At 41.1% G+C, this 26,121-nt stretch overlaps 1 protein-coding gene across 12 annotated transcripts in view; it reads right to left on the minus strand.

The window, feature by feature from the left end:
• The window catches only part of MAPKAP1 (MAPK associated protein 1), a 267,688-nt gene that overhangs the window by 62,757 nt on the left and 178,810 nt on the right, over positions 1 to 26,121 (minus strand). For 7 of the 12 annotated variants that reach the window (XM_032257252.1, XM_032257249.1, XM_032257250.1 and 4 more), the window contains one exon: positions 6,314 to 6,421. The exons of 3 other annotated variants lie outside the window; for them this stretch is intronic. In XM_032257252.1, coding sequence (XP_032113143.1) covers positions 6,314 to 6,421 — 108 coding nt within the window. Of the gene's footprint in view, positions 1 to 6,313; positions 6,422 to 21,197; positions 21,497 to 26,121 lie in introns of those variants that run through there. 2 more of the 12 variants (XM_032257257.1, XM_032257255.1) reach the window with 1 other exon arrangement.

The raw sequence follows: 26,121 nt of genomic DNA on the forward strand, positions 1-26,121 counted from the left end.
ATCAAACATACCAACAGAAATGAAAATAATTCTGCTTTTGGAATGTTTTTCTTTGCCTCAATCCACTTACTTAATAGGTAGCTAATGGAAAACAATGTAGTTCTTAGTTGAAATTCCTACTTAAAAAATCTTTTTAAAAGCCTTTAAAAGAGAAAATTGTTTTATAATTTACTTCCATTTTACAAAGACTAGTTACGATATTCCATGGACTGTGATCTTTGTAAGTGATGATAGGGCTTCTTTTGTTAACACAGTGACTTTGACTCAGATTGTCAAAAAGTGACTGCAAGTGTCTTGCAAATCCTTTAAGATGCGGATGCTGAGGCTCACAGAGATCACACAACTGAATTAAGACCATGTTGATGTTCAGAAGTAGACTGGGAACTACAGCCCAGATTGCAAAGCTTTATTCACTAACCCTCACAGCTTCTCTTTCCTAATGTTAGAAAACTTATCTTTTTTTAGAAAAACCGATTTGTGGCTGGGTGTGGTGGCTCACTCTGGTAATCCCAGTAGTACAGGAGGCAGAAGCAAGCCTGGGCCACATAGCAAAACACCATCTCTACAAAAAGGAAATTAAAAAAAACTAGCCAGGTGTAGTGGTGTGTGCCTGTAATTATGGCTACTTGGGTGGCTTAGGTGGGAGAACTGCTTGAGCGAGGGAGGTCAAGGCTGCAGTGAGCTGTGATCTCACCATTGCACTCCAGCCTGGGCAACAGAATTAGACTCTGTCTCAAAAACAAACAAAAAAACTAATTTGAAATTATAATATACTGTGGAATACTACATAGTAGTTAAAAAGAAATTGGTGAATTTATATGTGAAATAATGAGGATTCATGTGGAATAATCTCATTATTAAAATGATAAAACAAAAATGCAGAACACTAATGTTTGTTATCATTTGTGTTTTTAAAAAAGAAATACAAATGTGTATGTACATGTATGAGTGTCCTTGTGTGTACACACACCTATGATACACACATACAAAATGTGCTTATATATGCACAGATGATCCCTGGAAAGACATGGAAGAAACCAGGAACAATTATTGCCTCTGGCAGGGGAATTAGGGGATGGGAGAGACTTCATTTTCAATACAGACCCTTTAGTTCCCTGAAAAATTTTTTTTACATGTATAAGTGTTACATATCCAAGAAATTTACCAAGATTCTAATAAATACCACTTCATCTTACTGTATAACAAGGAAGCAACATTTTGAAACAGAGTCCACTATAAAGTTCCTACCTATGAATTAGTTCCTCAAGTATGTTTAAGACGACAGCCTTTAAAGAATGAAAAAAAAAATGGCAGGGACAGAGGGAGAGACTGTTTATTTCTATGGGGTAAAAATTCCGATAAGCAAGTCACATAGGAGTATATTAATGTAACTTTAACTTTGGCTCACTATGGAGTGGTAATAGAAATGGTATGAAATTTCAATTGTTACACTAAGACATTGTCTCACTATATGATCTTTATGTGGACTTGCCCTTATTTTTTGTTTGCTTTTCCTTCTTAGAAAGTCATGCATGCTCACTTTAGAAACTCTTGAAAGAACAAATATAAATCGGAAGGAAAATGAACCCAGAATTTTGCCAACCAGAGACAACCACTATTAACATTTTCTTTCCAGTTTTGTTTTTTGTTTGTTTTTACATAGTTGGGATTAATCTATGTGTCTTGACATTTTTTCCCCTTAATATTACATCACGGTTAAACCAAACGTGCACTGCTAGAATAAACCCACTTGGTAATGTTATGTTGTTCTTTCAAAATAATATTAGATTCAGTTTATTAATATTTTGTTCAGGATTTTTGCATCTATATTTGTAACACTGGCCTGAAAATTTTCTGTCTTGTGTGGTCTTTACTGAGTTTGGTACCAAGATTATGATAACCTCTTTTTCTATTCTCTGCAACAGCAGATATAGGATTGGGGTTATTTCTTCCTTAAGTTTTTGGTAGAAACTAGCTAGTGAAGTCATATGGGGTTGGAATTTCTTTGTAGGACGGTTCCTAATTACTAAATCACTTTTTAAAATAGTTTTGAGAATATTCAGGCTTTCTATTTCTTCCTGGGTCAATTTTGTTGTCTTTTTTTATAAATTTGTTCATCTATAATTTAAATACTTTTGGTATAAACTTTTTCAAAATAATCTTGTATTTATTTACAAGACAGGATCTGAATGTTTAATGACAGGACCAGCAATGTACCTCCTTTTCATTTCTAGTACATCTGTGCTTCTCTTCCTCGTTTTTGTCCATTTCATTGGAGGTGTATTGATTTTGTTATTCTTTTCAAAGAAGCTGCTCTTGCTTCTAATGTTTCTGAATTTCTATTTCATTACTTTCTATTCTCTTTATTGCTTCCTTTATTTGTTTTAGGTTTATTTTTCTATTTCCATTTTTAATTTCTTGAGCTGACTGCTTAGCTCATTTTACTGTTCAGCCTTTCTTCTCACTCTGTTGCCTAGGCTGCCGTGCAGTGGCACAATCTCGGTTCAAGCAATCCTCCTGCCTCAACCCCTGCTGGTAGCTGGGATTACAGGCATGTGCCACCATGCTCAGCTAATTTTTGTATTTTTAGCAGAGACAGAGTTTCACCATGTTGGCCAGGCTGGTCTCAAACTCCTGACCTCAGGTGATCCACCTACCTTGGCCTCTCAAAGTGCTGGGATTACAGGTATGAGCCACTGTACCCAGCCCAGTCTTTCTTCTTTTGTGATACTTGAATTAGACGGTTGTAAAATTTCCTTCAAATATCATTTTAGTTATATCCCCAAATTTTAATGTAAAATTTTCATTACCTTTCAGTCAAAATATTTTCTAATTTCTATTATTATTTTTGTTTTAAACCACAGGTTCAGAAGCCTGTTTCTCAATTTCCAAACATATGCAGATCTTCTAGTTGTCTTGTTTTTCCCTAGCCTAAATTTCACTGTGATCAGAGAATGTATCACATGTGATTTTGATATTTTGATATGTAAGACTTACTTTATTGGTTGGTATATGGTCAATATTGGTAAATGTTCACGTGTGATTGGAAGAAAGATGGATCTGCAGTTGTAGCGTAAAATATTCTCTGTACCTGTCCATGAGGTTAAGTTTAACTGTTGTTTTAAAATTTCTATATTATACATTTAAAAAAAATGTATTTGCTGTTTCAATTACTGAGAGTTAAAACCTTCCTCCATGATTGGATATTTGTATATTTTTCTTAGTAATTCTTCAGTTTTGCATTACATATTTTAAGGCACATAGGTTTAGAACTGTTAAATTGTCTAAGCAAATTGAACCTTTTTTCATTAGGAAGTAATGCTTTTTATATCTAAATATGTATTCTGCCTCATGTTAATATGGCTATACAGATTTCAGTTGCTATCTGCATAGAACATCTTTCTCCATCCTTTATGTCAAACTTTCAGTATCTTTGTTTTAGGTATTTGAGAAAAACCCATCATAACTATCTGAAAGGTAACAATAACAAATACTATTCCCAATGCCATTAGTTCATTTACTGAGATATCTGGGTTTAAATCTATTAGGTTACTACATGTTTTCTATTTGTTCTCCTTTTGGCCTTTCTGCCCCTGGCAAACCCTGGACTTCTTTTGTCCCCTTTCCTCTAACGGCTATCAACAACCCAGCTCAGCCTTTAAGCTGCCACTGCTAGACAGGCAAATAACGTGAGGGCAGAAGTGCTCGTAGGCGTTGATCTCTTTTGTTTCAATCTCTCCCCAGATATGGCCATTGATTCTTTTCTATCTTGTGCTCTTTGATGACTTTACAATGATCATTTGTTTATTTTAATCAGCTGTTTAAATTACCTTCAGTGGGAGAGTTGGTTCAAATTACTTAGTCTGCCTTTACTAGAAAGGTAAAGCCCTGCATAATTTTCCAATATAGGGATATAAGTTATCTGACTACTTTTCCAATGTTAGATATTAGAGATAATATTGTTAAAACACTGTACATAAATCTTTGTTGCATTTTAGATCTTTTCTCCTTAATTATTATTTTTTTTAAGCCAGAATCTCACTCTGTTGCCCAGGCTAGAGTACAGTGGCATGATTCGAGCTCACTGCAACCTCTGCCTCTTGGGTTCAAGCAATTCTTGTGCCTCATCCTCCCGAGCAGCTGGGAATACAAGCACCCACCACCATGCTCAGCAAATTTATTATTATTATTTTTTTTTTGTATTTTTGGTAGAGACGGGGTTTTGCCATGTTGGCCAAACTGATCTCAAACTCCTGACCTCAGATGATCTGCTCACCTCAACCTCCCAAAGTGCTGGGATTACAGGCAAGAGCCATCCTGCCTGGCCTCCTTAAGATAATTTCCAAAAACAGAAATATTGGAGAAAACATTTTCAGGTCTCTTGATATTTCCAGCTGTATTACGCTGTTATACTACAGACCCTAGTGTTTGAGTATGCCTATTTCTCTATATTCTCTCCAGCAGTGAGGACTCCCTTTGAAATACCTGGCCTATTTGATATGTGCTTCTAAAATGTTTGTATTTTACACTGTTGATAAGAATAAATATTTTCATAAATGTTTACTATTTAATTGAATTTTTTGGACCATTTGGGAATCAGTGATTTTTATTTCTATGTGTATTCACGTAAGGTACTTACAACTGGTTGGAGACTGTGGGGACACCAGCCTTCTGCCTTTGAGAATTTGTTGCCAAATGTCAAAAGCATATTTCACCTTCCTGGTGAATTTTGTGCATTCTCTCTATAAGAGGCTGTCTGGGGTCCTGGTCAAAGAGTAGCATCCTAGGCTGGGTGTGGTGGTTCACGCCTGTAATCACAGCACTTTGGGAGGCCGAGGCAGGCAGGTCATTTGAAGGCAGGAGTTCAAGACCAGTCTGGCCAACATAGCAATCCTCCATCTCTACTAAAAATACAGGGAAAAAAAAACCCAAAAAACAAACAAAAAAAAGCTGGATATGGTGGCGTATGCCTGTAATCCCAGCTACTTAGGAAGCTGAGACATGAGAACTGCTTGAACCTAGAGAGTGTAGGTTGCAGTGAGTCAAGATCACGCTACTATACTCCAGCCTGGGTGACAGAGCAAGACTCTGTCTCAAGAAAACCCCCAAAACCCAAGACAAAAAAAGAAAAACCAAAGAGTCGCAGTTTGATCTTGTTTAGAGGGTCAGTGGCATGAGTAAAGATCTACCATTCATTCACTCATTCAATCTACATTTACTGAGATCCTGCAGTACACAGTCTACAGCAGATCTATATGAAGCGCAACTTGATATGGGTCAGGGTCACCCTCACAGACTTGACAATCTAGCAGGGGAGAGAGAGATTAAATAGTCACTGAGAAAAATATGTAATTCTAAATACAGGCTGGCTGCAGTGGCTCACATCTGTCATCCCAACATTTTGGGAAATCAAAGTGGAAGGACTGCTTGAGGCCAAGAGTTTGAGACCAGCCTGGCCAATACAGCAAGACCCCATCTCTAAAAAAATAAGAATGACAAATAAATGAATAGATAGAAACACATGCAATGCAGAAAAGGTAGTACGCTGTGTGGCAGAATATAATGAGGGACTCGAATGAGGGGTGGATCAGGAGCAATGGGGGACAGGAAGATCATGGTGGCCTCTCTGAAGACAGGGCATTTAAACTGAGACAAAGAATGAGAAAGAGTTATTAACCAGAATGGGGGAAGGAGCATTCCAGGCGGAAGAAACAGCCTGCGTAAAAGCTCCGAAGCAGGAAAGACTACAGACAGTCTGCTGCCGCAAGCGCAGTTTTCACACGTCACTTGCCCTTGTGTCAGTGGGAGTGTGGAGGAGAGGATGGCAAAATGCACAATTTGGAAACTCTGAAGAGAGAATGAACAAAGTTAACAGTTTTAAAGTTCTCAACATAGCATAAGGAATCACACTGCCTCCTGCTAGAATATGCAAATGGTTAAAATTTTTCTAAAACCTGATGTCTGAATAGTGACACTGACAGGCCCAGTTGCTTTATATACAAAATAGCCTTTGCTTCAGAAAAGGCCTCATAGTTCTAAGCTGTTTCCAGGGATGCTCCCAACTTAGGAAGATAGAGTTTAACAGGAAAATATTAATCACAGAGTGCTAAACAGGATGCAGCCTCTCGAAAAAGCATGAAATCAATTATTTCACTTTGGGATATACTTTTGGCATGAAGACTGCAGTCTGCCTTGGAAAACAGTCACTTCAAATCTGCCTAGGGAAGCCAGACCAATGAGCGTTTCCAAACACATGACTTCTAAGCAAGTTTTCAACGGACAAAGAAGGCATGGAGCGAGGCGGCCAACATACTGTTCTCGCGGACCAGGCAGAACTCCCATGCGCTCTGGCTCTCCAAAGTGCTGTCCAGGTCAACGGCGACATTGGGCTCGCTCTGCTTCTCCAGGCGGTACTGAGGGCCTGGAAGATCAAAGGGGCAGGAGGAGGGGAGGAAGTCTGAAACAGTGAATTTAACATTTAAAAAACACCACATACTGGTGAAAAGCTGATAAAGCCTTAGTAAAGTATTAAAGTCTGTCTTGATGATCTAGTCATCCAAGATGGAAGAGTTTGGGTTTTTTTCTGCATAAGGTTTCACATACTCATCTGTTCTATTATTAAGTCTGTTTCAACTCAGTTCTCCCCAAAACCAAGTAAGAGGTAAATGGCCCTTGAGTCAGAGTGACCTGGAATCATAAATGGCTATACCACTTCTCAGATATGAGCAGGTCACCTACCCTCTCTGAACCTCCATTTCCTAATATGTAATATAGGAATAGTTAACCTTGAGAGACTGTTGTGAGAATCAGAGGTGATACAGGAGAAATGCTAATTAGAAATGTACCTGCCTCACAGGAGGCAATGTGATATACGTGGAACACTAATGACAACAGTCCAAACATTCAAAACAAATTATAAACAGGTAAGCTTAAATAAATAAAGCTTGTATGACCTGGCATTCATATGTAGAAAAATTTTTTAAATTAAAAAAGAAATCTCAGGTTTCTGAGTTATGATGATGAAAAGACAGTGGCTGCTGATTTACATTTTTGTTGAAACATTTATGAATACCCAAAAGACACAGGTTCAATAGTACTGGAAGCCAGGAGTACTAGCTACCCTGCATCACACAGAGAATTCTTCTGGCAGACCTTAATAAAACACTGCAGCATTTTATACATTTATTCATATATTTCTTTGTCAACCCAAATGACAATCTTGTTCTTCTCAGATAACACCTAACGGGTCCAATGATCAGATTCAAAAGACTGCTCCTGTGATCTGTTAATGGTTATTGAAAGGATTAGAAGCATAGGAAACTGTCTTATTATTTTGACTCTGAAAGGCGTGTTTGGTCAGACAGAAGGAGAGGTGAGGGATCTGAGGGAAGCATCAGAGGTCGTGCAGGGCTCCCAGGAAGAACACGCAGTTTTAGTTTCAGATACGTTCTTCAGCTGTTGCTAACTTGTTGATTAATCACATCTAGTGTTTTTCTATCAGCAGTCTGAGGCATTTCACTCATTTCTAGTCATTCTCCTTCCCATGTTCTATGTTCAGCTGTAGCACTGTAGAGATTCATTTCAGTTTCAGGGTATATTTGATCTTTTCTCTAATTGCTATTTCATCAGCGCTTCTGTCTATTCTGAATTCTTACATACATTCAGTCCTTTTTACACTACTTAAAGCTTTTAAACCTTTATAAGTAAACAATGCTTAAAACATATACAACTATTTAAGCATATACATGGTCAGAAGTCTACACAGTTCTTTTAAGCTCCAATACACTATATTTATATCAAAAAGGCATTGTGTTTTAAAAATATATGTAGTAAATTTGTTTTTCAAAGAATTCTAATTTCAAAGTGTTAAACCGGGGCAGGCATGGTAGCCCCCACTAAGCGATTCTCCCAAATCCCAGCACTTTGAGAGGACCGCTTAAACCCAGCAGTTCACAACCAGTCTGGGCAACATAGTAACAAGAACAAAAAAAAAATTTAAAAATTAGCCAGGCATGATGGTGCGCACCTGTAATCCCAGCTACTCAGGAAGCTGAAGCAGGAGGGTTGCTTCAACCCAGGCGCTGGAGGCTCCAGTGAGCTATGATCAATACCACTGTACTCCAGCCTGGGCAACAAAGAGAATCCCTGTGTCTCTTAAAACCAACAAAAAAGGTGTTAAGTAAGTCAAAGTATGGAAGGAAACGGAGGTAATTCTTGTAGTCTCTACTACCTATCACTTGCCCATGCCAACAATTTTCAATTAAGACGCACTTCTGCTATTGATCAGTGGATGCTGGCACATAATACTGGGTGGAGGGAATCACAGAAAGCTGAACTTTAAGGAAACAGCTGTGGGCCCCTTCAGTCTAGTAGAGGAAAGGGAGTTACCCCTGACCCTGGAGGGCTGCTTTCTATGACAATGGCCTATTAAACAATCTCTGACTGCTCCCATCTCCAAAACCTCCCAGAAATACAGTGTGTAGAAGCCACTGACATCTACTTCTATAAATGTATAGTGAAATCTGGGTATAAAGTTTGGCTATAATAATTCATTTTTCACGCTGAGTATGGTGGCTCACATTTATAATCCCAGTGCTTTGGGAAGCCAGGGCAGGAGGATTACTTGAGGCCGGGAGTTTGAGGGCAGCCTGGGAAACAGTGAACCCTGGTCTCAACAAAAAAATTTTTTTAATTAGCTGGGTATGGTGGTGTGTGCCTGCAGTCCCAGCTACTGGAGAGGCAGAGGTGGATCTCCTGAGCCCACCTCAGGAGGTTCAAGGCTGCGGTGAGCTATGACTGTGCCACTGCACTACAGCCTATCTCCACACACACAAAAAAATTTTTTTTAAATAATAGCCCAGATTTGGGAACAACCTAGGTCTAACAACAACGGGGACTGATTAAATATTGTGAAATAACCATAAAAATATTAAATGTGATACTACAGAAATATTTAATTTTACAAAACATGTTTATCATATGCTACTTTATGAAAGCAGCAAATTATAGCACATTATAAATAATTATAAAAATACAAATTATACAAATTATAATTTTAAAAATATAATAGCTGAGTGGGGTGACTATAGTTAATAATAATGTAGTATATATTTCAAAACAAGCTAGAATAGAGGACATGAAATGTCCCCAATGTATAGAAATGAGAAATACTCCAGGTGGTACCCAAATACCCTGACTCGATCACTACACATTCTATGCATGTAACAAAATATCACATGTACTCCACAAACATTATGTATAAATTTTAAAAAGGTAAATCTAAGCAAAAAAATATGTAAAGGAATAGAGGAAAAAGACTGGAAGGTTATTTCTTAAATGTGAATAGTAGTTATAATTGATAGTGTAATTAAAGTGTTTTTATTTTTCCTTTGTGTTTTTCTGTATTTTTCAAATTTGCTCTAACAAACGAAGGCCACTTTTGTAATTTGAAAACACCAGATAAACTTAAAAGTTCTCCAATTTCTTAATACGCCATTTTTTTGAGGCTACTATAATTAGCACACACTGTGGCGTCTCCAATGGGTCATTCGCATGCAATAATTTTATCAAAACCAGACACGATCTGTTTATGTAAACATATTTTCATGTTAAGTAACCCTGCACCCTGGCATGTGTACTCTGAAAGCAGTGTACAGGCTGTTGGGCTTCTCAAGCTGTCAGCCTACCTGACAGCTGGATTATATATAAGCTACCACTTTCCTGATTACTGGGAGCTAAGGCCTGGCTGCATCAGGAGGAATTTCAGGCTGGTCTCCTTTGCACATTTTTGCCCTACCAGTCCCTGCAGCTGCCTGGGAAACGTGGATCAGGGAAAACAGGGGAGTCAGGGAGTACCAGGAAGGATCCCTTGTTCCTACAGATAACTCCCTGCTCACTCTCAAAGCCACAAATCCCATCATCTGACATTTATTTTATTCCTTGGATCTTGCAGATATTTCTATTAAAATTAGCTTTCTGAAAGTAGCTTCTTAGAAGGACTTTATCCTTGAAGCCCAGTATGATGATGACTTCCATTTAATACATGCTCATTATGTGGCAAGCACGCTATATACCTTACCTCACTGAATCCTCACAGTAACCCCCAGAGGCAGATCTATTATCCTCAGTTCACAGAAAGGGATGCTGGTGAACTAACTTGCCTAAGATCACAAAGGTAAGTAGGAAGGGGGAGATAAAATCCAAGGGAGTCTTCTGGCTCTAAAGCTTGTCTGCCTTGAACCCTTCTTCCTCCTGCAAACTATAAATTACTGGTCAATTATAAAGAGGTCATAGTTTATACCATAAATAAAGGCTTTTTGTTGGGGGGGGCGGATGTGGCATGTATGTACTTAGGCAAAAATGCTGCAGGATGCAGTATGTGCACATGTACCGCAGAGCCCAAAATACAAAAAAAAAAAAAAAAAAAAAAAAAAAGAAGAAAAAAAGTAAATAAATAAAGGCTTTTGTAGATTTGTGGATTCATCTAGAATCTGGATCACTTAACTTCTATAAATTCAAAATGAAAATAATCTGAAACTATTTGTTTTAACAAAATTCACACATATGAAATATTTCATGCTCTGGCTGCATTCTGGGTCCATGGTAGTACCATTCCCTCTCATCAAAACATGATCAGATGTGATCACCTTATCTTCTATCCATCCAGGAAGGCCCTTCCAACTTTCTATCCATCCAGGAAGGCCTTTCCATCTCTCCTTAGGAATGTTCCTAATATTCTATGCTCAGTTTAGTCAGTAACTGAAAATCTGCTAGTTTTTTGTCCTGCGTACTCCCTGCTCATCCATCAAAGCTGAAGAACAACTTGGAAAGCCATTTCTGAACCTAGCAAAGGACCAATGGTAACAACCTGGGGGGAAGGCAGGGTGGTTAAGCTATATATGAAGCTCGATATCTAAATCCAATTGGAAAACTGCTTTTTATAAATCTGCATTTCTCTCCTTAATCCTCGCCCGAATACTGGACAACTCAGAGAAAGATTACAGTATTTCTCACATTTCCCCCACCCACAAAAAAGCCAGATTGATAACTTCAGGCCTTACTGTGTAATGAGAGGCAGGGTATATACGAGAGGCGATAGAGCCAGGTGGTAAGGGCATCAACTTGGGGCCCGATTGCCTTGGCCTAAGTCCTGGCCAAGCAATTTTGCTGTATAACTTCGAGCCAACTTAAAAACTTATCAGTTTTCTTCATTATAAAACAGGGGACAATAATAGCACCTACCTCATAGGACTGTCTAAAGATTCACTGAACTAATAGTTGTTACGCAGCTGGACCAATGTCCAGCACATTAATAGTGCTATTTAAGTATCAGCTATCACCATCATTATCATCATCAGACTGTAATAATACTAAGAGATCCTAATATCATGGACAATCTACCACCATCACAGGCCCTACTATGTGGCAAGTCTCTGTGCTAGGTCTTTTATGTACAGATATCTCATTCACTCTTTGGTCATCCTAAGATGTAAAGAGTATAAATCCATTTAACAGAGGAGAAACTATGATTTGCAGAGGTTAAAGAACTTGTTCAATGCCCTTCAGGAAGTACTAGAAGTAGGAGAATTCATACCCAGCACGGCCCAGGCCTGCACTCTCTACATTGCATTATGAACCACAGCATCTCACTCACACCAAGTTCTAGATAAATGCCTGCTGATGATAGTCAAGATGATAACCCAGATCTATTATGTATCAATCTCCATCAAATACTTGTTTAATTTTTAGGAGGCTGACACAGGAGGAAAATAGAAAAAGAAGCCAAAAATAGTCTTTTTCAAAAAGACAAACCATGAGGTCAATTTCTACGAACAGACTTTTTGCCAAAGAAATTATTATATATAATATAAAATATAATATAATATAATATAACTCTTTCACACTGAACAGGACATAGTTCTCATGGCAATATCCACACTTTGGAAAGAGGATTTAAAAAGTCACAGCTGCGCATGAAGCCGCATGTCCTCCAGTTCACAGAAGAGAGGAACACAAAAGGAAGATTCTGGGAAGCAGTTCCTCTGTAGCATCGAGAAAGCCTGCTTGGGCATTCCAATGATGTATTTATTGCAGTAATACCATGTCACCGAATGGCCTAGGAACAAAATACTGCTCTGGGCACTTTGGGAGGGTTCCAAGTTATAATACCCAAGCAGGATTTTTATGGGATTTTGTAAACCTCAGGCAAACATCTCAGCATATAAGTTTCAAAGAAAATCTGTAGAATCTGTTGGTTGGTGGCTACAGGCTTAGCGCAGCTTCCTTGATCCCTTTAACCCTTGACTGAAGCGTAAAAGGTTTCACCATGCAATTCTTTAACAGCTGCAAGCTAGCTGAAAGCTGAAATCCAATGGAAAGCAAGTGCCTGCCAAAATCCGAAGAGAGGGAAGACATACTGTCGCCTCTTTCACTCTGTGTATTCTTTCTAGAGACCCATGGGAGAAACTTCCTTCAGACCTTGGTGTCAGGAAAAGCTGTACTTCTCTGGAGCAAAGGGCTTGCTTTTGTATCTTTAGAAAGTTTAACATATATCTTGTGACTAGCCGTTACCATGTCCCTTTCTCCTTTGCCCATCAGGAAGCTCAGCACTAAATGTATGCGTGGCTATGGTGACCTAGGCATGCATTTCTCTGCCAGTTCCTCCTCCTTGGGACTCATAAACTTGCTGTTTAATCTTTATGTTCCTTTTCCTTTCATGTAGTTTATTGGTTCGTGTATTTTCTTAAGAGGTGGGGTCTCACCATATTGCCCAGGCTGGAGTGCAGCGGCTGCTCACAGGTGCAATCCCATTACTGATCAGCACGGGAGTTTTGACCTGCTATGTTTCCAACATGGGCCGGTATACCCCTCCTTGGGCAACCTGGTGGCTCTCCACTCCTGGGAGGTCACCATATTGATGCTGAACTTATCTAGGCTATAACCCAGAAATCCTGGGCTCAAGCAACCCTCCCATGTCAGCCTCCTGAGTAGCTGGGACTGCAGGCACACACCACTGTCCTCAGTGGTTCATGTATTTTTCAATCTATTATAATAATTCCAAATACTTTTGGGATCAAGGTAGGACATAAATGAATTAACCTGTCATTATCATTGCTGACCATAAGAACAAGTCTGAGAATCACCTGTGCAAGGAAAAATGACCAAGTCAAAGGCTGAACACTCACAGTTATGTCTTCATGTCAAATATTTTCCATTCACCAATTTAAAGAGCTGCTTTAATATGAAAGAGCTTCTCAGTGCCAGAAAAAAGCTAAGTGTGAGCAGTAAGAAGAAAGGCTAGGCTTGAGCAGAACATCTCTGGTGTTTGTGCCCTGAGAGGGAGTAACACTGCCAGCTGTGCATCCTGGGAAAGGAATTTAATCTCATCTGTAAAATGGGGATTACAGAGCTTCCCTCAGAAGACTGCTGTGAGAATTAAATGAGACAATCCAGGACTTCTCTTAGCAAAGTGCTCGGCCAATGAGAGCTACTATTATTGCAAATATAGGCTGAAACAGAAACTGCTGTGATAAGGTTTAGGTAGATCCCTACCTAGCCTATGAGTCACAACAGGCTTACAGCCTTACCAGGCAGGGCACACCAGGGCAGGGAATGCTGGCATCAAAGCGAGTATCTGTAGTCTTTCCCTCATGTGTCCAAAGTAGGGGTGCAGGATGCATATCTATTTAAACAAGCTTGCTTTGAAGCTGCAGGCAGCATTTAAGATTAGAGACTTGCTCAGCAGCCAGAATTCCTACGGTTCCCTAGTCTTTCAGGTCCTACAAATATAGTCTAAAATGGACGAGTAAATGTCAGAACCCCAGAACAAACCATGGTAGCACAGCTATCAAAGGAAATGTGACGCTGGGTCTGAGCTCACATGTCCACCCTCAGTCTTGGCTTCTTCCACTGAACTTCCCATGGTCCACGTGGGCTCATCAGTGCCTCTGGCCTCTGCACGTGCTACTCCCTATTCCCTCTTCTTCGCCTAGCTCTGAGTCCTCCCAGACAACCTAGTTCAGATGTTTCCACCTCAGGGAAGGGGAGGGTGGAGTCACCTGTCCCCTCCTCTGTGCTCCCACACAGTGCCTTGTTACTACCTTGGTAGGAGCACTGATGGGCTCTTCTCTAATTTACCTGCTCGAGCTGTCTCGCTGACTCTCCTCGTCTCAAGGCAGGGATGATTCATCTCTGTGCTTGGTGCATCAAAAAATGTTGGTTAGATGGATGTCTGGATGGTAGTGTAGCATCACATATGTTTTAATATCTATGCTGTCATGGTTTGTTCTGTGGGTTCTGACATTTACTTGTCATTTTTAGATAATATTCGTAGGACCTGAGAGACTAGGGAACTGTAGGAATCCTAGCTGCCGAGCAAGTCTCTAATCTTAAATGCTGCCTATAGCTTAAAAGCAAGCTTGTTCAAGGGGGAGCTGAGGCCAAGAAGTTTGGCCTAGACTGTTGGTCAAGACTTGGATTTTCTCTTATAAGCAACAGATGCTAGCAGGGCAGGGAAGTAACACAATCAGCTTTATACTTCGGTGAGATTCTTCTGGTGGCACTGCTGACAATGGGCTGGTGACTTATGGCAGGAAAACCCATTTCAGGAGGATCGTGCCAAGCCTTGACTGTTCTATGGCAGGGCTGACTGAATCTGCGTTCCTCACTGAGCTAAAGCCACCACGCTGACGCTGTCCATATCAGAGCTCGGACCCAGCATCAGCTATTCTAAAATGTCTGCATTTAGTGTCAGCTCCATCGCTTATAACTCTTCCTCTAGGGGCAACTACAATCATCTTCTGCTTGATCTTAATATAAGCACTGAGCTATATTCAAGTGATAACCACTGTAGCTTATACCCCCTCTGAGGCTCAGATTGGGTAATTTGGAATTTAAATAATATAAAAGGAACAAGCTGACATGAAAATAAGGTCACACTTTAGTTTCTTCTGAGCCAATACACCCATTTGCTCTCAGTGAAACAGCTGAATATAATCAAATTAAATACAATCCCTATTGCAAAAGAAGAAAGACCAAGGCTGTTTCAATAAACCAATTCTCCTGCCTAGTTAAACTGCAAAACCTTCAGGAAAGGTTTTGAAAGCATGACCCATCAGTTCTAATTTTTAAAACTTATCCTTTCAGTCAACACTAGAAAAAGGCCCATTCCAACTTTTATCTTTGCTACAAAGTGCTGTTATCTTGGCTTGATGTCAGGAGCTCTATCTCTCTTTCTGCTGACAAGCAGAGACGAGAAAGATAAGATTGGAAACGAATCTCACTTCTCTGAGTAAATAAATAATCAATACTCATCTAAATGTAAATGAGAAGGCAGCCCCCTCTGATAACAGCACTCTTATCAGAGAGCCAATTTTCTTCAGACATTTGGCCTCAACCAAATCACCATCATTCAGCCCCAGCCTAATGGCAAAAAATCGTAACTAAATTGAACCGATCACCAGAGATCAACTAAGTTCGGCCCTGGCCACTTCAGGTTCAAATGTTTGGGAATGCAATTTTGCCCCCATTAACTTTCAATAGCAATGAAGAACAGACTGGTCAAGGGGCTAGTCGGTGCAATAAACAAAGCCTAGCAAGGGGGCCAGCCAGAAGATGAGGAGGAGTGGGCTTCAGTGTTTAAACAACGACAATGTCACGATGGAAGCAAGCCCCAAAACTGCGAAGGGAAGGCCGCTTCTGTGGGCTGAGCAGAGTGCATTCTTTCCCCTAAGGCTTGGCTGAGACTGAGAAGACATTTAATTTGGCTAATGATGATGATGATAATGATGATTAAAGTTTATTAAAACAAATATAAAGAAAAAAGAGATATTAAAAAGCTACTGTAGCTAAAAATAACCTAAGGTTTAAATGATCAATTTCCTCCAACTAATTTGTCTTAGACTTACATCTGACCCAGCAGTGCCGCACTGACCTGATTTTACTGAAAGAAGACGCCGTCTATAAGACAAATCACTTTCAAACCACTGCACTGGGGTTTCCATTTCTTTGCTGCAAGACTCAATTCACTGCTGATGAGAGTATTGGGGAAATTATGACCATTATTGATAGGACAGCAAAACCACTTTCACACAGCAGTCTTCAAGTCGACAGAAAGCTTGCACTAGACCATTAATGAAGGTGTCAGCCTAAAACCCGAAATTAAAGACAAAGGCTGGAAGAGGCCTAATTTTTAAGCCATGTTAAGGACACCAGACACACAGAAGCAGCAGCCATTCATTCTCTTAAGAGTAACAGAGCTTAAATAAGGGTGAGCAGAGGAACGGGCCACTCTGCTTGTGATTAAGGAAAGAAATGCTTCTTTTTTGGCCTGGCCTTGGAGTTCCAAGACCATAGGCTCTCAATATTATCTGCTCACAATCTTCACCAGCCAAAGGAGGCCATGCTTGGTGTGAGACAGAACTACCCAATGTTTTACAGTCTCTACTGCTGCTGTGAGCATCTGATCCTAGAAGGCAGATGTGTGGCAGCTAGAGTGTGGGTTTTGGAGTCAAAAAGACTTGGATTGAAATTCTGGCTCTTTTACAAGTTACGTGACCCTGGGCAAGTTAGTGGATCTAAACCTTCATGGAATAATTTCCCAAATTATGTGTAACACAATACCTAGCACATAAGCACTCAATAAATGTCAAGTTATATTGCAAATTTGACAAAATCATCAATTTGCCCTTTTTGAAAACAAGTCAAATACTGCTTCATTCCTGGATTATAATAACAGCATCAGCAACTGACATGGAGGATTTTCCTGGCCCTTAACAAAGTGCCTTCCACGCATTTGATTTCCGGATCTTCATAAAACTCCATGCGGTAGGACCTACTGATCCCCACTTTACAGAAGAGGAAACTAAACCATGGTGCCATTAAGTCATGTACCTATGTCGAGGCCAGGGCGAGAATGCAGGTGTTTCCGATTCCAAAGCCTGTGTTCATCACCACTCTGCTATGCTGTGTCCCATAAAGAACACTATAGGTTTTGATCTTTGGGTCTAAAAAAAGAATTGTAAGGCTTAGAAGATTTATCAGTTTAGAAAGGAGTAAAGAGGCTGGGTGGGAGGCCAGGCAGCAGGGAAGGGTGTGGGAAGTTGATTTTGAGGGGGTCAAAACTGAGAGTCCACCAGCCCTCACAGCAGGCATGTCACATGAACACCAGCTGCTTGCCCTGATTTTTCCAGGGTTGGGGTGCAGGTACTTTTTCTAAGTTAAGTGATTTACAGACTTACTGCCTCAATCCACAGTTCTGAAAGTGTGATTTCTTTAGGGTTTAACTATACCCATTTCTAGCCTTGTTACAACTTTTTTATTGCAATAGAAAACATTTACTGGAAATATGTTACTGCTATTACCAGGTCATAAAATAAAAAGAAAAATAGTTTATGTATTGCCATCATTTCCAATCATCAATCAGAAAGTGCCAAGAGGAGGAAGGGAAAGGGCGTACGGCTGAGATTTCCTTCTTTGTGTGGGAGAAAATGTAGGAGCATCATAATTCTTTAGAACAAATTTATTCTTGAATACCTAGCCTCACGAATGGGCTCCTGGGAGAAGCAGGGAGGCATCCTTTTGGCATATCCCCTCCTCTCTGCAGCCCTGCCTGAATCCCTGTCAAAATTAAGAGCTCTTTCATCCCACCTTCCTTGGGACCTTGCTTTTCTCAGTGCACTGAGCATGCTGAATTAGAAGCACTTTTGTCTATTTGTCATTCCCCATATCGCACCAGCATCAGGGCACTCTCTGAAGGCGGGGTAGGCAGACTTTCCAAAAAAGCTCAACTCTGTCTTCCAGGGCTTCAGCACAGCAATAAGGCTCTTCGTTGGTGCTCAATAATCTTGTTAAATAGAATGAGGTGGCATTGGAGATTTTTGGATCTTTGTTAAACAGAACGAGGTGGCATTGGTGGTTTTCAACGCAACAAGGTGGCACTGAAAATTGAACTCAACAACCTACTTCTTGTGGCTAATATTCCTAAGAAATAGTAGCCCAAGTACACAATGATGTATGTTCAAAGATCTTCCTTACAGTACTGTTTTAATATAAAACATTTCATAAACCTAAAAGTTTACCAGTAGGAAACTATTAAATTATGGTGTATCTATACACTGGGGTGTCCTGTAGCTGTTAGAAGAATAAGCTAAGTTGGTTGGGTACAGTGGCCCACATCTTGGGAAGATCACTTGAGACCAGGAGTTCCAGACCAGTGAAATCCATCTCTACAAAAAACAAAACAAAACAAAACAAAACAAAAACCCATAAAAATATTAGCTGGTTGTGGTGGTATGGAGCTGTAGTCCCAGCTACTTGGGAGGCTGAGGTAGGGGGACTGCTTAAACCCAGGAGTTCGAGGTTACAGTGAGCTATGATGGTGCCACTGTACTCCAGCCTGGGCGACAGAGCAAGTAAACAAACAAAGCTAAGTTAATAAGACATAGAAATAACTCAATGATACATTATTAAATTTATAAGATATAGAATGTGTAGAGTATGCTACATGTTAATAAAGTAAAACCCCAATTACATAGGTGCACTGATGTGTAGATTTGTGAAATACACAACACAATCTGGAGGGTCGTGAACCAAACTGTTCTCACAGCTGTTCTTTTACCTACAGTGACCTGTGAGGAAGGTGTAGCAGCAAAGAAGATGGCTTTTGATTTTTACTTTAAAGATTCCTATCATGTTTGGGTTTTTGACAGTAGACGATTACAGGTATTACATTTATCATTTTAAAAATTCAATTTTAAAAAACGAGGTGGAACACATTTCAGAGACTATTCCAGCTAGATGACACTAGGGAAGACTGTGGCCCCTGGAGCCTCCCTGAGTCTCCTCTCAAAGCATCTGGCTCCTCACACACAGTGTGGGCTCAATGGCTCTGGAGAGACACCTAAACGGTTGGTGAGCCAGAAACTAACTTGGGATAGAGCCTGTTCAAGGGTTCCTGAGGCCCACAGTCAACCCACAGGCAGATCACAGAAGCTTCCAGTGCTGCTCAAAGGGGCTGCACAGGCAAAGGTGAAGAGGGCTGACTGGAGCATCTGGGGCCAGACTACCAAGACTGTTTACAGCTAGGTGTGGTTGCTCATGCCTATAATCCCTTTGGGACCACAGCACTTTCGGAGGTCAAGGCAGGGAGGATCACTTGAGGCCAGGAGTTCAAGAACAGCAACATAGTATGATCCCATCTCTACAGAAAATAAAAATTAGCCTGGTATGGTGGCATGCATTTGTCTTAGCTGCCTGGAAGGCTGAGGTGGGAGGATTGCTTGAGCCTGGGAGATCATGGCTGTAATAAGCTATGATCACACCACTGTGCTCCATCCTGGATGACAAAGCAAGACCCTGTTTCTCTAAAAATACAATACAATACAAAATACATATGTATTTATAATTTTAAAAATTAATAACAAAAACTGTTTACAAATGCAGGCCACAACTGCAGACCAAGGGTCAGATCCAATTCACTCCTGTTATCACCACAGCCACAGCATGATAACTATGCCTGCCCCAACCTCCTCATGGATTCAACACAGAGCCACCAAAAAAAAGGGTACCCCACAATGTCTCTGGTCGGTCTTCTTCTAGGGCAGTTCTGAAGCCTCCACACAGGCTTTGAGACAAATGGTGGTCAGGAGTCCATTCCTACAGTCTGTGGGTAGAGAAAAGGTCTGGATTTGATCCCTGCCTAGGCTTAATATAGTGTATGTCTAGGGAATGTTCTGCAAACTCTGCAGAGCCCAGCACATTTGAGACAGTATGATGTAACACTTATGAGCCAGACTCCTTGGATTTGACATCTCAGCTCCATTCACTCACACGCTGTGTAATCCTGGGTAAGTTACTTAGCCTTTCTGTGCATGACTTTCCCACCTGTAAAAATGGGATAATAGCACCTAGATCTTAGAGTTATTGCAAGGATTCATTGAGCTAATACGGGTAAAAAGTGTAAGGAGAAAGGATGCCTGGCCCACAGTTTTCACGAAGTCTGTAGCTTTAGCTGTACTGTCATGCCTGGGTTGTTGCTTCTGCTTTCTAAGCAGCACTCAGCGAGAGAAGGGTCTCTAGTTCTCCAGCAGTGGCTGAAATCTCCAAGTTAGTCTTACTCATCTCATCTTCCTCCCCTCTAATGATAAAGTAATCCAGAAATATCCTCCAAATGATGCCATTTCAACCATCTGTGCCTTTCCCCATACTAGTCCCTCAGTTTGGAACAATCTTCCCTCTACTTCACTTCTTTAGTCTATATTTTTTCCCACTCAAGTAATCAAAACTGCTTAGATGCCACTGTCTCTGGACTTCTTTGTGCAATCCACACTAAAAAGACTTCTTGTACTACATATATGCAAGTTGAGAATGGAGAGCGCATTTCAGCATGTCTACATTCCTAGGACGGCTTCAGCATACAGGTGAGCTGAGTGATTACTTGGTGATGAAACAAGCCCAGCCTGCTTGGCTACATCCTGACTACGTCTTCCTCTGCAGCAGACTTGGAGATCTACCTTCGTCTGACCCCGAATGGTTCTACTGTTTGGAGATTCCCATTAGTGTCCCTACTCTGACAGGGTTTCCTAGGGATGGACGGAACTAGCGTGGATCTAGCTGACTCAACTGGACATTGACTGGAGAATGGAAGAGCATCACTGACAGGGTCCAACCCCTCATCCCAATCAGTCTGTTTCTCTTACCCAGGCCTGCCTTCGGTAGCCACCTATCCCAACATGTATCCTACCAAAGTTATTGGAGCCACAACACACAGGCCTAAGTGGAGACCACTCAACATCAGAACAAGAAGAGGTAACACATGTACAACCCAAAACTTCAAAACTCGCAGAAGGCTGCGAGCCACTGGACAGGAGCCTCATATACGTCGCCGTGGGCAGACATGTGCTAGATGGCCCAGACCCTTCCCTGCCATGAGGAGTGCTAATAGTCTACATCCTGTCACTATGCAGCCAGCGGGAATGTACTTCTCTTTGGAGAAAGAAGCCCCATATTATTTGTAAAAGAGGAAATTTTTTTTTCCTCCTTGAAGTCCAGATATCACTTGTTAGACAGGTTGGAAACCTTTACCACTGTCCCTAAGAATCCAATTTTTCAATCCAATCTGTTTCTCTTAACTTGAGTTACTGTGACATTACCAAATTTTACATACAGTTATCTGTTGCTCTGTAAAGAAATACAGATGGTTTTTGTGGAAATAAACAGTCATTTATTTTAAACAATTGTAAAATAGTTTATGGAAACCAGTGGAGTAATGCATTCAAATAAATGCCAAAACTGGTTGATGGGGATCCAGGGTGCTAAATCACAGTGCGTAGGAATTTAGCTGTGGGGAACAGATAGTAAATCCAGAGTGACAGAATTTCCCGTGATGGCAAAGGTTTCTGACATCCAGTCCAGTACTCAAAACCCACAGCAGTTCAAACCCATTTTCCTTAACACGGCCTTGACAGCCAGTGAAATTAGTGAATTTAGTCACAAGCACCTAAGGACAAAAAACAGAAGAAACAAAAATGAGACTTCATTTGTCTGCAGCCTTCTCTGAGCTATATAAAAGTGGTGACTCCAACCTGAGTCAGTGGAGAGCAAGCTTAGAGCCAACTGTTTTCAGTCAGCAGACTTTGTTATGATACATTGGAATCCGAAGACTTTCTTTCAAATCTGCTTATGTCAGAGGCTTGGGTAAACCACTTCCTCTCTGAACCTCAGTCTCTTCCTCTGTTAAATGAAGATAATACAGTAGTTGTATGTACTTGACAGGATGTTGAGCAGATTCAGTGAGGCACCAGGGTTAACTATTCTTTGGCAAGCTTGATGCCAGTGGCCCTGGTGGAAGGGACCCTAGGCCTGGGTGGGACAAAAGGCTACAGGGCCTCTTAGGGACTTCTACCAACTCTTCAGCGAAGCACCACTGCCAGTGAATGGTTGGACCAGCCTTTGTAGGAACAGAGAGAATTCTAAGCCCTTTTTTGCTTCCAATTTTACAGGACAATCAACTATAAACTTACTACCCCCTTCCATTCTCAAAGCAGGTTTTTTCCCTTGTAACTGGGTTTCCAATGATGACACCATGATTCCCCCAGTGAATTAATTCAGTTGTTCATCAAACATTTACCAAACTCCTACCATGTGCCATGTCCTGAGCCAAACACTGTAGATATAAAGATGAACAAGACTCCGAATCTGGCCCCTAAGGACCCGGCATAGTGAATGCGGCACTCTCAGGTTTGGAATACTTCTTAGCCTTCCCCCTTATTGTTGACATTAAATCAGCTCCCAAGTTCTGCAGACTCTGCCCAGTTAATAGGTCTCCGTTGCATTCCTTCCCACTCAGGCCTCAGTAATGGTTTCCCAATCTTCTCCTGGCCTCCAGCCACCCACTCTTCACCCTATTGTTAGACAACGTTCTCCAGAGCCAAATTCTGGTAGATTCAAGGTATCACCTTCATGCTTAAAATCCTTTCACAACTTCCTTGCAGGCTACTAGTTTAGACGCAAAGTCCTTATCCTACTCTCAAGGCTTTCAATTTCCTGTCCATCCTAATTTCTGGTCCATCAATGTCCTCTACAGGACATTGTCCAAACTAGTCTCACCATTCAGTGCATGTACGTCCTGGCTTCCTACCTCCATGTCAGTGCTGCGCCCTTCCCTTCACCCAGACTGACTCCTCCTGTTTGTCAAAATCACATCCCTCCTTTTTGATCATCCCCTAAGTCTTATCTTTTCTCCTTCTGACCCCATGACATCAGGCTCAACCAGGGTCCCAGACTGGCCTCCTTCCTTTTCCCACAATAGGGAAAGTTGCACCAGTTAACACCTGCAGGCTCTGCTTCAAGGCAAGAGGATTTCTACAATCCCCAGCCAACCAAAAACAGGGCTTCCTTTTAAAAAATCTCACCTTGGCCTTCACATTTCATTCAGTTAACTGGTCCTTGCTCCTGGCCCAACCCTGCCCAGAACCCTGCCCTAAGGCCTGACGTCATGCTAGGTTCTCAGTAGGCCTCTCTGAAGATGCTGCCTGCCTGCCTGTCTAGATTTCCTTGCGCATAAATCATGCATTTAATTTCTCTAAACTCAACCATATTTACTAAGTAGAAATGAGGGAAAAAAAGAGGGAGAGACCTGACTAAGAGCACAATTTAAGCAGTTGGGAGATTTCCACTTGCCATGACTCTCAGTGATCCAATGAGCCCTAAGAGTGTGAATATGCAGCAGGAGTCCTGAATTCATCCTTGCAACTATGGAACCTTATAAATGTGTGATAAATGACTAACTGCATTAAACGGGTGGATGATAGTGTCTCAGTCTTTCTAGACTAAGTTTGATTCTAGCATTTAAAAATATGTACTTTTAGCGGTTATGATGCTAGAGAAAAAAGCTGTGTGAATTTAATGAAAAAATTATAATATATTGCCCCTGATGGACATTTTTAAAGAGATTTTCTTTCCTACAGGTAATTTTGACATTGGGGTTTTTACTCACCTGTCGCCTTTGTGATCCAACCCTGGATAAGCGGTGGCTCTTGGTACAGCCACCCCTGGATGCTGAGCATCATCTGCTTCCCTGGTCCTTGCTGCCAGGACCTGCAGTCCCCCCCCCGATCCTTGTGCCCCACCCTCAATCCTGCTGCTGATTGCCCATCTGCCCTGTTCCCTGCCGTGGGGGCCAGATCCTTCAGAGATTGGCTCCGCCTGCCAACAGGGCTTCTCCCTGCCTTCCTTCTAATGACCATTGTGCCAATTGAGGTTGTGTTTCAAGTCAGAACACAAGCCTTGGTAAGTACTTACTTATTTTTTATTTTTTGATGTACGTAGAGAGGCCAGGATTGAGGACTACAACCTAGGAGCATAGATTCAGGTTGCCCTGAATACATTCCCAGCACTTTAATTACCGCTACCCTGTCCAGTTTTATAATAGCCATTTAAACTCTCGCCTCAATACGCTCCACTAGAAGGATCACGAATGGCGGGGTTCAAATTCAAGCTCTACCACCAATTCATAAGACCTTCAGATATTACTTAAGTGCTCTAAGTACTGTTTTCTTATCTCTAAGTGGGGGATGATGATAACCTCTAACTCATGGTTATTATATAGAATAAGATAATAACACAAGTAAAATAGTCTGGCACATAAATGCTCAATAAATAGCAACTATTTATTATATTAATACAATTTTGCACATTTTGCTATGTTCAACTCTCAAGCTATTAAACAGATAAGAAGCTGAATTATATATCCTGTTTTATTTTAAGCCAATTGTGACTTATAACCGAATATGTTAAAATATGCTTCTTTTTGTGCTACAAACAAAACAAAAAGGTAAAAACAATGGGGAAAATGGCAGCAGAAGAGACGTGGCTGCCAGCCATTTTCCTTTCTCAGAGTTTTCTTTCTTGTTAGATCTATTATCTGGGAGCTGGGCTGCCCTGCTGGCTTTCCATTTGCCTTGCTAATAACAGTAAATCCAGCAGCTTCCACTGCAGTTCCTGTCTCCTTCAGCTGACTCCCAGGCCAATCAGCATTTCCTCTCTGCTAATGTCAGATGTTCCCTGGGAAGTCCTGCTGAAAAGAAAATTTATGACTAAAGTTTCTCCAGCTTTTAACCCTTCTACATATCCTGCTCCAGATGCGGGGTGCTCCGGAGGAAGGCTAGGTCATTCCTACACGTGCACTCCTATGTTCTTGCTAATGCTCTACTGCTCTGACAAGGGGCCTCGGACCGCTGGAAAAGCCCAAATGAGCAGCTGGGCAGACAGATGCACACATTCTGGGCTGTACCTAATATGTGGACTCAATTTGAGCTGGGTTCCTTAGCAGCTAAAGTCTCTTTTGAACTATGACTCAAAGCAGTCATATGCATACAAAGAGCATTAGATCACAAAATTGTGAGTCTGACTGGGTTTCATAGCTGAAACTGAAAGGAGGGACCAGGAATAACACTTACTGAGTGATAAGATAGTAACAGCAAAGAATTACTGGGTGCTTGGTGCTTTGCAAGGATCTCTGCTTAATTCTCACAATAATGTTATGAAGATGACATTATTAATTTCATTCATAAATGAGGAAAATGAAGTTCAAGCAGGTTAAGAAACTTATCAGAGAGCTAGAAAAAGCAACAGGAGGCCAGGCATAGTGGCTCACGCTTGTAATCCCAGCCCTTTGGGAGGCTGAGGCGGGTGGATCACCTGAGGTCAGGAGTTTAAGACCAGCCTGACCAACATGGAGAAACCCTGTCTGTACTAAAAATACAATATTAGCAAGGCGTGGTGGCACATGCCTGTAATCCCAGCTACTCGGGAGGCTGAGGCAGGAGAATTGCTTGAACCTGGGAGATGGAGGTTGGGGTGAGCCGAGATCATACCATTTGTACTCCAGCCTGGGCAACAAGAGCAAAACTCCATCTCAAAAAAAAAAAAAGTAACAGGAATAGGGGTGGAACCAGGTAGGTCTTCTAGAAACCAGGTCCTAACAAAGCTCCCTGGTTAAGGCTACCAATCAGAAAACTATGATATGACTGGGACCTTATTTTACTGAAGAGAAGATTAAAGCAAGGAGCTCAAAGACAAAGAATAACCAGTTTTAAGCCACCAGAGGAAGCATGATCTTCTCATCCACAACAGCCACCTCCTGAAATAAATCCTCCAAGGGTCACAGAAGAGGAGAATGCACTGACTTAGGCTTTCAGGAGACAATGGGGTGGCACTCCACAATCTCTTCAGTGGAACGGAGAACAATGGCTATCTGCCGAGGCTCAGGCTTGCTGACAAAGGTGGCAGTGGTGCAGCAGCCACTGCCAGGCCCTTACAGACCTTATGTTCTTGGCACAGAAGGATCTCATCACAGGGCTTTCATTGTCAGTAAGTTCAAGACTTTGGGGATGTCTGCATGCTGGCTCCATGGACTTTTCTATGACCTCTTCTCCACCTCTCCACAGAAGTTAGATGATATACCTAACCAGACCAGCAAATCCAGTAAACTAATTTTTGTCTCAATTTAAAAAATAGTAAGAATATCAAAATATACATGTGACAGCTGTTTGGGACTCTAATGTTATGGAAAAGCAGCTGTTTTCATTTATATTTAAGGTATTAGTCATTCTTAGAATGGAA

The sequence above is a fragment of the Sapajus apella genome, unplaced genomic scaffold (genome assembly GCF_009761245.1).
Source record: "Sapajus apella isolate SASKATOON/1434 unplaced genomic scaffold, GSC_monkey_1.0 scaffold97, whole genome shotgun sequence".
Classification (NCBI taxonomy): Eukaryota; Metazoa; Chordata; class Mammalia; order Primates; family Cebidae; genus Sapajus; species Sapajus apella.